The sequence below is a fragment of the Athene noctua genome, chromosome 20 (assembly GCF_965140245.1).
Source record: "Athene noctua chromosome 20, bAthNoc1.hap1.1, whole genome shotgun sequence".
NCBI lineage: Eukaryota > Metazoa > Chordata > Aves > Strigiformes > Strigidae > Athene > Athene noctua.
This window is the reverse complement of record NC_134056.1, coordinates 4,219,616-4,231,260: the sequence shown is the minus strand read 5'-3', so window position 1 is coordinate 4,231,260 and position 11,645 is coordinate 4,219,616. Positions and strand designations below refer to the sequence as shown.

At 51.1% G+C, this 11,645-nt stretch overlaps 1 protein-coding gene across 1 annotated transcript in view; it reads left to right on the top strand.

Moving 5' to 3' along the window:
• Positions 1-9,412: 9,412 nt before the first annotated feature.
• The window catches only part of RXRA (retinoid X receptor alpha), a 114,951-nt gene continuing 112,718 nt past the window's right edge, over positions 9,413-11,645 (top strand). The window contains exon 1 of the mRNA XM_074923763.1: positions 9,413-9,559. Coding sequence (XP_074779864.1) covers positions 9,532-9,559 — 28 coding nt within the window. The 5' untranslated portion in view covers positions 9,413-9,531. The remainder of the gene's footprint in view (positions 9,560-11,645) is intronic.

Here is an 11,645-nt window from a genome sequence, read left to right as displayed (position 1 = left end):
GGCCGTCGTGTGGGCTGTGCAACCCCCTGTGTCTGCACCTTTTGCATGTGCAGCAGAGCCAAGTGGGAACTTTCTGGTGGACTTTCTTTTCTGCAGGGAAATTCCAGTCAGCTGAAATTGAAGCTTTAGCAGAGGAACCCTCCTGGGCTCTGGAGGAGGAGGAGGAGGAGAAGGGAAATTGCACAGCGCAGGGCTTGGGGCAGGGGGAATGAGCCAGGTTCAATCCCTGGCGCTGAGCCAGGCAGGACACGACCTCCGGCCTCAGGAATTATCCCAGTTTGAGTGTGACTCTGGGTTTTCCCACCTTTTCATGACAAATTCTGCTTTTTCACCAACACAGAAGAGGAAAAAAAATCAGCAGTGCCCCCAGACTCTCCCTTCGGCTGATGTGAAGCACGGCTGGCGCCGCAGTGCTGTCCCTGAGCTGAGATGAGCAGGGCTCATCGCCACCATCAAGGGGTGAATTACTTCTGCCTTGTGGCACTGACGGTGATTTTCCTGGGATAATGCAGGGAAGGTTTGCAAAGGCAGTTCCCTTGCTTCCTTGTGGGAATACGTGAGTGTACTTTGACAGACTCAGCAGGGATGGACCAGAGCACCCCCAGAACATCCCTCACCGGGACGAGGAGTACCTCAGTATGGGGACAGGAGCTCTGGGGTGTCTCTGCAGCCATTTCCGTGGCAGGTCCCCTCCACCGAGCCTGGCAGGGGGATGGAGCCTCTGTCCCTCAGCCATGTGCTGTTTACTGCTTGCTCTGCATCCTCACCGCAGGGCACAGAGACTGCAAGGCCATATGAGACCGTGGCGATGAACATCTAGCCTGACCTACTTACAGCCCGGGCCCTGGGACTTTCTGGAATTCATCCTCTTGGAAACACAACATATAATTTTAGGGCGGTAGAAATCCGCACTGGATAGGGATGTTGTCCCGGCCTCCGCCGGGTCCATGACGCTGGAATTGCTTTGACTGCCCCTGAGCGTGCTTGGCACTGCATATCAATGCACAGGCTCCATTAACAACTCAAATTGCCACTGATATGCTTCTCATTATATTTCAGGCCTTACGCATCATTATTTCATTTACAAGACGGTATTTGTTTTCCCTTCCCTGAATTCGCCGCCCCAAAAAAATCTCATTAAAACGTTGTCGCCCGTTGCAATTGGGAGCAAATCGCAGCTTAATCCAACCTGCCAGGGAAGCCAATTGCCCTGTAAAAATCTCCTTGAAGTCTCCATTCAGGGGCAGGCAAAGAGGGGAGAATAATAAAAAGACATCGAATTAGGAGGTGCCGAGGCTTGTTTGAGGAGAGAGGAAGGGACTGTGGATGCTGACAGGATAGTAATGCAAATCCCTTTCGGAGCACCCAAAGAATCAACCTAAATGGATTAATGTGCGGACAGAGAAGAAATGACTTTAGTTGTTTCCCTAATTTGATTCAATTTATTTTTATATGGCATCTTCATACAGAGCATCTCACAGCTGCTTCAGCCAGAAGAGAAATAATAGAGAAAGGCCGTTCTGGCAGAAGTGCTCACCAGTACAGGCATCTCAGTGGGAGGAAGGAATATGAGTGCTGGCCTTGAGGATTTGATTTTCCAAATCATCAGGAAATCACATGCTATTTTTTTCCCTTTTTTTTCCAATTTCAATATTACTAATTTCCCTAGGCTTTCCTCAAACCATCTCTGTAATATACTGAGGCTGATTCTAATCTCACACTGCTTTTATAGCACTGTAACTCTGATCTCACACTGGTTTTACACTGGTGCAGTTCCACTTATTTCAACTGAGTAAATTCCTGATTTATGTTCGTGTAAACGACGGCAGAAATAGGCCCATGGTTTTCCCTGGAGCAACGCCTGGCTCACTACGGAGTGAGGAAGATCAGGTCCCTCGCAGTGCCAATGATGTAGAAAACTGTCATTAAATTGCACCATGACCCTTATTTTCAAATATACTTTTGCTTTCTTTTATAAAATGTATTGTCAAAGTTACAAATGCATGGGAGGAGATCAGCCAGGAGGGGAGGCCAGGACACGTGGTTCTGGTGTTGATGGAGAGGACGAGTTTCAGTCCCCCGTTCCCCTCTACTTTTTTTGGGAAAATCAGTCTGCACCCCCTCCTTGTTCCAGTTTCTTTCACCCAGTTGTGCACAAACTGCTTCTCTCTTCCTTGAGCCCAGTTCTGTTCACCAAGAGTCTGGCACTTTGGCTTGAATTAAAATGTGTGCACGCTGTTTGCTTTAAAAATCTTAAAATATAATCCTGGGGGATGAAACCCCGTGAAGGCAGTGGTGTGACAGGGCAGCCTGCAGCACGGCCTTTCCCCCTCCTTAGTGTGCAGAGAAAGGAGGGCCCTTACCACCGCCAGAGATGAGAGCACAAGTGGGTTCCTCTGCAAAGATCCACTAATGTAACTCTAATTAATTTATTTTTTAAGGCTACACACGAGGGAGCTGATCAATGCTTTGCCCTGCGGTCTGGTTTGTTTGGAGCAGATATCATTTCCTTGATTTATTCTCTGATGTGGCAGGATGTAACTAAGCATCTTGATACCTGCCTCTGAGGCTGCTCCCCTCCCCTTGACACAAGCAGGCACAGCATCAGGAGATAAGTCCTGAGCTCTTTATGCAACCCCTGATCCCTATTAGACATTAGACGGCTGCTGTTAAAGGCAGCTCCCCTGGCTGCAGGGTGGTGATGCTGGGTTGACACCAGGCACCAGTGCTGGGGGTGATCTGTGCTCCTGGACACCCCCCCCAGACCCTGCTGGGTGAGACCAGGACTGCCACGTCCCAGGGATCCTGCCGAGCTGGGCTCTCCACCCAGGCAAGTCTCATCCTCACTGCTAAGGGAGGGAAAACCAGGGACTGCTGTGATTAATGATTGTGGCAGCCACTGATTGATCCTGGATTGGAGTGGTTTTCCCTTCTCATTTGCTCTTGGAAAAAAGCTGGGACAGAGATAAGGGAGATGAAGGCAGGCTGGCAGCCAGGAGGGAAGGGCACCTTTGCTTCTCTGGTAGTGATGGAAGGATGTTGTCTTTGGATGTGGGTCTGGTTTTGTGGCCAGAGGTCCCTCAACTCTCCAACCTCTGTGCTGTGCTCTGAGGAGCCTTTGGTGGAGGTGTGTGATGGTCAAACAGCACATAACTCAGTGTCGGTGGTGTCACCCACAACTCTCTCAGCTTTTTTCCTGCTCTAGCCCAGGTAGAGCCTTGCTGGTGCTCATGGAGGGTTGAAGATGTGTTTATCTCCTGCTGTGAACTGGTGCAGGGAAGGGAGTGAGGCTGCAGTCCTCCTGCAGATCCCTGGCTGGGGCAGGCTTTGGGCACAGGTAGCCAGTGGAGAGAAGAGGATTCAGGTGCCCAGCTCCCACTTCTGGGTGCCAGAGCCCCATTTGGGAAGCCTAGTGAGCATAAATCAGTTCAGCTGTAGTACTTTTATAGGGCTGTGCTGATTTCTGCCTGCTGAGGACCCTTTGCCATTGCAGAGGAGAGGCCATTCTCGCCCAGCCTGCTGGATAAACACCCAGCGTGGCACCAGCTTCTCCTTTGAGTCCCTCTCCCGCTGCTCCTTGCCTTCCTGCTCTGTACAGTCGGAGAAAGCACCGCCAGCACGACCCTCCCAGCACACACAACCTCCAAGCAGCCTCGCTGACAGACCCGGGGCTCTGCAGAGACCCCTCGCCCTCCCCAGCCTCCCAGACAGACCCAGGAGGAGGAGATGCCACAACCTGACATCAGCAGAGTAAAATACGGCCCTGGCAGTAACCTGATAGAACTCGATGGTAATTTGGGGTAGGGGGGGAGGTGAGGAGGAGGCATTGAAAAAAGGAGGCATTGAAAGTATGCTTCCTTTCAGTGCATTGCTGGGAAGACCATTAGGAAAACCACTAGATTATTTTTCACATTCTTCAGTGCAAAACTACTGCTTTTTATGACCACTATCAATAACAGCTATCATATTACTAATGCTACAGTTGCCACATATATAATATTTAAATCACATTTGTGGCTGACAGAGACCTATGGATATTCTCGATCCCAACAGGCTATTACAGTTCATATCATGTCTGTCATATAAATATTATGAATCATTTCCCACTATCTTTATGGGGGCTACACTGACATCGTCAAAAAGGCTCTGGGTACTGCCGGATACTGCATATTTATATACACCTTATGTATATGTATGGGAATGGAGGGAGATTTATACAACAATCATCAGTAATAAATGCCCATGATAAAGCGTATTATCTTCACACTTCATTTGCAAAGTGTTTTGTATGCAGGGACTAGGAGAAGGCTAGCAGGGAAGGCTCTAAGTGACTGGGCCACATCCCCAAGCCCTGGTGTAAATGGGGTGGCTTCTCTGCCAGCAGCTGATCTCTGATCAGCAGGTGAGGCACAGTTGGTCCCCTTACAGCGGTGCAGGACGAGCTTGGTCAGTGTGCTGCTGGCTGAGGTCCCACTCGCTGCATGGGTGATGCTCCATGTGCTTTCCGAGCTGTAAATCTCCTAGTTCATGCCACTGCATTTCATCTTCTATCTCCTAATGCTTTCTTTGCTGGCTTCCTTGGCAGTCAAGCCCTGGTCTGGGTGATGAGATGAAATAAAGAGATCTCCAGGTGTTATAAAAGGCAGGACTAGACTTTCCCTTTACAGAGTCTTTTTGCAAAGCAGTTAAACCACTGTCCCTGCAAGCCAGGTGAGACACATTAAACCCAATTCACCAGCAAAGCACGAGAGAGGAAGAAACCTCCCCTAGGATTATTCAAGCTAGATCCAGACAGGAACCCAGGTGCCCTGAGACCTCTTCCCCAAACCTGTTTTAACACTTTATTAAGACTCACTCCATATGTGGAGACAGACAAGAACAAATGCAACTTTATGGCTTGGAAGTTAGGAGGTCTTTAATAAGCATTTAACGTCCAGTCTTGAGGCAGCTGAAAGTGCAGCGTGGTACTTCTGACTGTGCGCTCTGTTATTTTATCTTGAGCAGCCTCCAAAAGAGGGGAGAATGCAGTGTCTCTGCCTGTCCTTGGCGTGGGAATGCGGCGCTCCAGCAGATCAAATAAATCATGTGCATTTCACTTCATAAACAAACATCATCAGCCTGTTAAATGCTGCTGGGAAAAAAACAAAGCAATTCGAATCTCTGGCACTGGGAGAAATGTCTCGTCCTTTGGCAGTTTTGCTGGTTTGCGTGTGTAGTGCCTCCCCGAGCAGTGGGGACCCACCCCCTGCAGCTGTTTGGGTTCGCAGGGATGCTCCTCAAGTGTCTGATGGGCGCTGACAATCCGGCAGAAGTCTGCTAAGTGGGCACGTGCTTGGGGACTGCCTCCCCTGTCACACTCTTGTGTCACGCCATCGCCTCTGACCCGTTTCCCCCAGATCCTGCCATGTCTCTGTTAGCTGCCGGGGGACTGGGCTGAAACTGCAAAGAAAAGCAACATCTGAGCTCCTCTTGTCCCTGAGCACAAGAGGTAGGTCCTGGCCTGAAGACTATAGTCCAGATACACCAGGTAGAAAGTTCCACAGTGCACAGACATTTTCAGAGACTGGTATCGCAGATCCTGCTCCTACGGCATCTGAAGAACTCCTGGAACCTGCCATGATTTTGGAGTTGAGGATGAGCCTGGGAAAGTCCCACAAAGCGTGCATGAGTGGAGGGCGTCTTTCCTTGGCTGCAATTGGTTTTCAGTTCGCATACGCGGCTGGATTGCTGGAGTTACGCGCTTCCTTCTCAGGGAGGGACTCTGTGGCCATAAGCCCCAGGCCAAGGGTTGCCACCACCCTCGCCCTTACATCAGGGTAGCTCTGGCCACCCATCGCAGCTGTGCAGGGAGATGGAGGCCGGACACAGCCCCTGAGCTGCTCTTGTTCTTTCTCACTTAGACTTTGTATTCGTTATTTCTTCAATCTGTAATAAAATGCAGCCAGGGAGGGAAATAGGTTTGGGATTGTTTTTTGAACTGTACAGGAGGACATAAAATAGGGGAAGCACAGCAGGTTTTGCTTTTGTCCCATCAGATAATTCTGGGTTATGGACAAGATAAGATGGAATCACTTAGGAAAAATAATAAAAGCTGTGATTTCTAAATCCCCTTACTGGGCCCAAGTGCCCAGTTCTGAATGCAGTCTTAGGTCTCAGCCCCCGCAAAGCAACCTGGCACCTACCTCCAGTTGATGCTCACCCCCCACCTCGACCCCTTTGCCCCAAATGTCTTGAGCACACGTGGCAGCAGCAGAGCGGGGGTGCAGGGATGGAGAGAGAAGCCTTTGCTTGACTCTTACATGTGAATGAACTGAGTCTCTCTGTTAAATTCAGCTAGAATTGAGCGATAGGACTGAAAGCTGTTCCGATGAGGACAGGTGGACCCCAAATTATTCTGTGACATAATCTACCTTCCTTGGGATCCCAGGCTAAAGGGTGTGTGCATTACCCAAGGGCAGAGAGAGCCAGAGCCTCTCAGTTTCACGAGTCAGCTCTCCCAGACAGCGTAGGACCTTCAAGCATCCCTGCATCAAGCAGATGTACAAGCCAATGACCTGCAAAAATTATCTTAACATCCCCCCATCACCCCCCGTGATGATTTAAGTCCTTAGCTAGGAAGCGCAAAGCTGAAGTTGAGCGCAGCATTAGGCAGCCTGGTAGAGCTTATTAAATTAATAGTGCATTAAAGAATTGAGGGGAGGCGAGTGGGAGGGGGGGGAAAGAGAAGGTTTGTAACATCACCGAAATCTCCTTGCTACCTTCTGGCATCTTCAAGAGACTGGAAATGTGGGACTGCATCCAGCTGTCTTCTCTGGGGCAAAATTCCTTTGGCTTCTGTGGGAGGTTTTACCCAAATAAGGACTGCAGGATCAGACCTGTTATTGTCACTGCAATTAACATTTAGATCCACATCTAACACGAACTGTTACAGGCTGGTTAGGGAGAAATTTAATTTGCTCTAAACAGCTTGATGGGAGAGGAGCGTGAAATGTCCTAGTTATGGTAATTTCATGTGTTCGAGTCTACAGAGGTGGGTTTTTCAGCCGTGGGTCTTATAACCCTGATATCTGCTGCAGCCATCGACCTGAGCGTGCTTTGGGATGCGGAGGTTTGGGGCCAGGCTCCGGCTGTGCTCGGTGGTGGGGTAAACCCTTTACACCAGGCTGTGGGATCACCGCGGACACGCTCAAAGCCGTAAAGGCCCACGCCGTTCCTGGGCTGTTACGGCACCGATGACTCAAACGGCGTTTGTGTGGTACGGGCAGGCGAGAGCCTGGATCTGCCCCGGCCAGGCACGGAGCAGCGTCGTCCCACATGTGTTTTCCCTTATCAGACACAACCATGAGCTTTAGTTTGTGTATCAGGGCACTGATTTCTGCCTTTTTGCTGTCAGGGTTTGTACACAGGTATCCACGAGGTCTATGATTTTTGCCCCGTCGACCCGTTCTTTGAGGCTTCGGACCTGCTTTTTCTAACAACCCTCAACTTTCTTCTATATCCTTATGTATTTCCTTCTTTCCCTTTTCTCCCAGGAGTTAATGTAACTCAGCCATAAAAACTGACTTGGAGATGAAACTTGGCATTTAAGGTCCCAGCCCGGGAGCAAATGAAGTTACCAGTTATAAACACACACCAAAATCTGTTTGGACATGCTGAAATTACAGGAGCAGAGGATAAAAAGGATCCAAGAGGTTTTATTTTGTTTTAACTTCTGCAGCTCCGCGTGAGTTTGCAGCCGCTTGCCTGACGCAAGATGGGTCCTCTTGGTGTTTTTCTTCTTGTTATAATTCAAGCCAATGAACTCCTGCTGTCCTGAGCGGGTCGGCACCAGGATCCTGTGGGGTTCCCAGCTGTGTACCCCTCATCTAATCATCCATGTGTGGGTCTGCCCAGAAGGACAGGCAGGGACTATCCCCTGGTAGATGCGCACAGAAGAGCAGCCAAGAGTTTTAAGAGAAATCAAAACATTTGGGCCTTTTCAGGGCTTCTTCTGTGTGGTTTCAGATATTAGTGACAGGTATGAGAGAGACCAGTAAGCGCAGGCAGGTGATAGACAGGGATATGGCACTGAAAGATAAGAGGCTTCATTTTTATAGGAGGAGGTGCTGGATTGCTAGTATTTATGGCACGAGACGCTTTGCCAATTAAAGAGTAAATCATGGCAGATAAGAGGCTCGGAAGCGCTCACAACACGCGGCGGGAGGATGGTTGGCGGTGGCAGCACACCCATGTGCTGTGGCAACTTCTGCCCCGTGTGCGTGTTGCAAACCGGGATGGCGATGGGTACCCCGATTTCCCCCCACCCGGGCTCTGCGCTGGGGGTTTCCTGTGCCATCACGACCCCCCCCAGCAGTTGTCCCTGGTGTCATTCCAGGTTTCCTGCGTGACTGTGTTGCTCCCCGCCGTGGGTGAGCAGCTGCAGCCGTGGGCCGAGCCTGTTTGTTATGCGTTACGGCCATCAAGAGTGAGGGTCGATATGATGTTTAATATGCTTCATGCATAGCGGAGTCGCTTTGGTCCATCAAGTCACTAATACACATTCTTACAGGGCTGAGTATCATTTATTAAACCTGGAGGCATGCCAGGGAGGGTGGGGGCCGGGGCCCCTGCTGCTGCTGGGGGTGTGGGGGGGGAGCAGGCAGAGGTGCTGGCGGGGTGGTACCCGCAGTGCCGGGGAGGTGAGAGTTTGCAGGCGAGCTGCACACGCACAGAGAGTTATTTGTCGTGCCTCATTTATGGGAAATGAAGTAAATCGTGTTTGGAACGCCGGCCGCTGTGCCACACGCTCAGGGGCTGGGGGTCTCACTGGTGGAGGTTGTGCAGCATCTCTCCAAGAGCCAGCCCCCCCCTCCGCCTCACTCTTTCCCCCCCCCCCACCCCGAGGCTGCCACCGCAGCGCTCTGCACTTTTTGATTTTTAAAACGATTTTTAAATTGATTTTTATTTTTAATTTTTATTTTAAAATTTATTTTTAATTTTTATTTAATTTTATATTTTCCCGTTTTTATCTTTCAAAATTGTTTTTAAAAAATGTTTTCAAATTTTTCAATTTTTTTTTTTTTTTTTTTCCCCCGTTTCCCCATCACTTTAAAAAAAATAAATAAATAAATGGCGGTTGTTACTCGCGGCGGGGCCGGGCGCGGGGCGGCGCTGCGCGGCGGCGGGGCGGGCGCGGCGCGGCGGGGCGGTCGCGGCGCTCGCTCCCCCCTGCGCGGGCCCCGGCGCGGAGCCGAGCGCGCCCGGCGGAGCTGAGCGGCGGAGTTACATTGTTGGGAGTTTTGCAACAACTCCGCGGCCTCGTCTGCGCTCCCGGCGCTGCGCGGGGCCGCCGGTGCGGGGCTGCAGCCGCCTCCTCCTCCTCCTCCGCCCCTTGGGCTTTTTTTTTTTTTTTGCTTTTTTTTTTTTTTTCCCTTCCCCCCTCCCTCTCCCCCTTTCGCTTTGATTTCGCTCTCCTCCCCTCTGCGCGCCCTGTGTGTGTGTTTTTCTCCGCCGATCTTCACCAAGCCCCTTGGCATGAGTTAAGCACCAGCTATGGACACCAAACACTTCCTGCCACTGGGTGAGTTTTGTTCCGAAAAAGATTCTCCATTCCTGCGGGTGTGTGTGTGGGGGGGTGTTTAAAAAAAAAAAAAAAAAAAAGGGGGGGGAAAAAAAAAAAAAAAAAGCTCCTGACCTGCCCCCTCCTCCGCTTCCCCCTCCGGCAGCCCGCACCGGGGAGGCGGCGGGCGGGGGATGCGCGGCCGCCCCGCGGGGAGAGTTGGTGTCAGCGCCGCGGAAAGTGCCGGGCGGGCCTGTCCGTGGCCCCGCTCCGGCCCGTTTTATTTTAGTTATTATTTTGGGGTTGTTTTCTTGGTTGTTTTTGTGTTGGTTTTGTTGTGGTGGTTTTTGTTGGTTTTTTGGTTTGTGTTTTTCTTTTTTTTTTTTTTTTTCTCCCGACGCGCAGCCTAGGGGACGGCGGGCCCCGGCCGGGGAGCTTGAGCCGAGCTCAGCCGAGCCGAGCCCAGCCGGGCCAGGCCGGGCGATCGGCCGCCGGCGGCGCAAGCGGTATTTTCAAACGGGGCAGCGGGCACCCGGGCTCGGCCGGGAGAACCCCTTCCCCGCCCGGGGCCACTTCTGCAGGAGGGCTTGGCAGCTCGCAGTTCCCCCTCTTGCTTTTCTTTCTCAGTTTATCTTTTAATTTTTTTTAAATTATTTTCTTTCCTGCCTTTTCTCCCTCCCTGCCAACATCTGGACCCCCAGAGGCTGCGCCCGCACTGACCCCTCTGCTCGCATCGTCCCTCACTGGCAGCTTCCAGAAGCCTGGGGACCCTCCTGACTTTTTTTTTTTTTTTCTTTCCTCTCCTTCTCTTCCTTTTAGTTACATTTTAAAAACCTATTTCCAGCTGGAGTTTGCCATCCTTTCGGTGACTGAGTCAAGTCCTGGCTTGTAAGGGCGAATGCCTCCTTGCGTCTCGGTTTCAGGAGAAGTGATATTGCAGAACTCAAGTGTTCAGGGTGGGGGGAAGAAAAGTTTTAGCGAAGTAGCCAGGCGCCAGGTCTGGGCGAGGGGGGAGAGGGACCAATCCTGCCGTCTCTGTCACCGCTCAGCGTGGCAGCGTGTGGGCTGCCAAGCTCCGGCCGAGCGAGCCCACGGCCAGTGGGAACATCCACTCCAGCTTCCCTGGGCTTTAAATCTGTGTTGGCCTGTGGTGGTGTGTTTTGTTTGTTTGTTTCTTTTTTTTTTAAAATGTTGTTTGGTTGGGGTTTTTTTTTGTTTTGTTTAAGAATTGCGATTTTAGTTGTTCCTTTCTAAGAGCGGAATAAATAAAAACACCATCACAAGGTCCCCAGCTAGCCCTGCCTCCCGGGAGGGTTTCCAGGACTGTTGTGGTCTGGGGACTTTGGCAGGGAGAACCTGGCCCCGTGGGCTGGCAGGTCTTCAGCTGGCATCTACTTTCTCCAAAAATCGTGGTTTTACAGTGCCCCTCGTTGATTCAGCTGTGAGGTGGGAAGCGCTGCTGGGTTGACTTACTCAGAGTTGCTGCTCGGGCTAAAAGCATCTCACCTGCAGTGTCCCCCCGGGAGCGGGTCCTGCTTTCTGAGCCCAACTGACTCCTTTTGGGTGGATCAAACGCAGGTGTCGGGGATTGAAGCAGAAAGCGCCGATTTCTTGCCGCACAAAAGTGGTTTTAGTCTTAGGGGTGGCTGTTGCGAGATTTACATTTCCCTTGATGCTCGCGTGGAAGACAGTCCAAACCTCTGCTGCTACGGGCAGGATCAGGCCCCTATGTATATACTTGCATTTTTTTTCAGGCCTGAGCTCTCATGATACTCCGTAAATGCTAAGTAATATGTTGTGTTATTAGTCATGTTGACTTTGACAGGGATGGAGGGGGGGGGGGGAGAGTGTGTCACCTTGCTGCTGGCTCGGGTGAGGATTTTCACCCTGGTGCAAATGAAAAACAACTGATTTATCAGCTCATTTATAAATGTGTGTGTATGGCAGGAGAGGGTGGGTCTTTGCACCGTGCGGTGCAGCACACCCGGAGCATCCAGAGGGAAACAAGGCGGCTGGCCCAGGCCAGCGGTGCTGGGTGGGGGGTTATAACTTCGCATCGCTGGTTTCGGAGAAAATTCAGCTGCCTGCGGGAGCTGTTTAGGGTGTG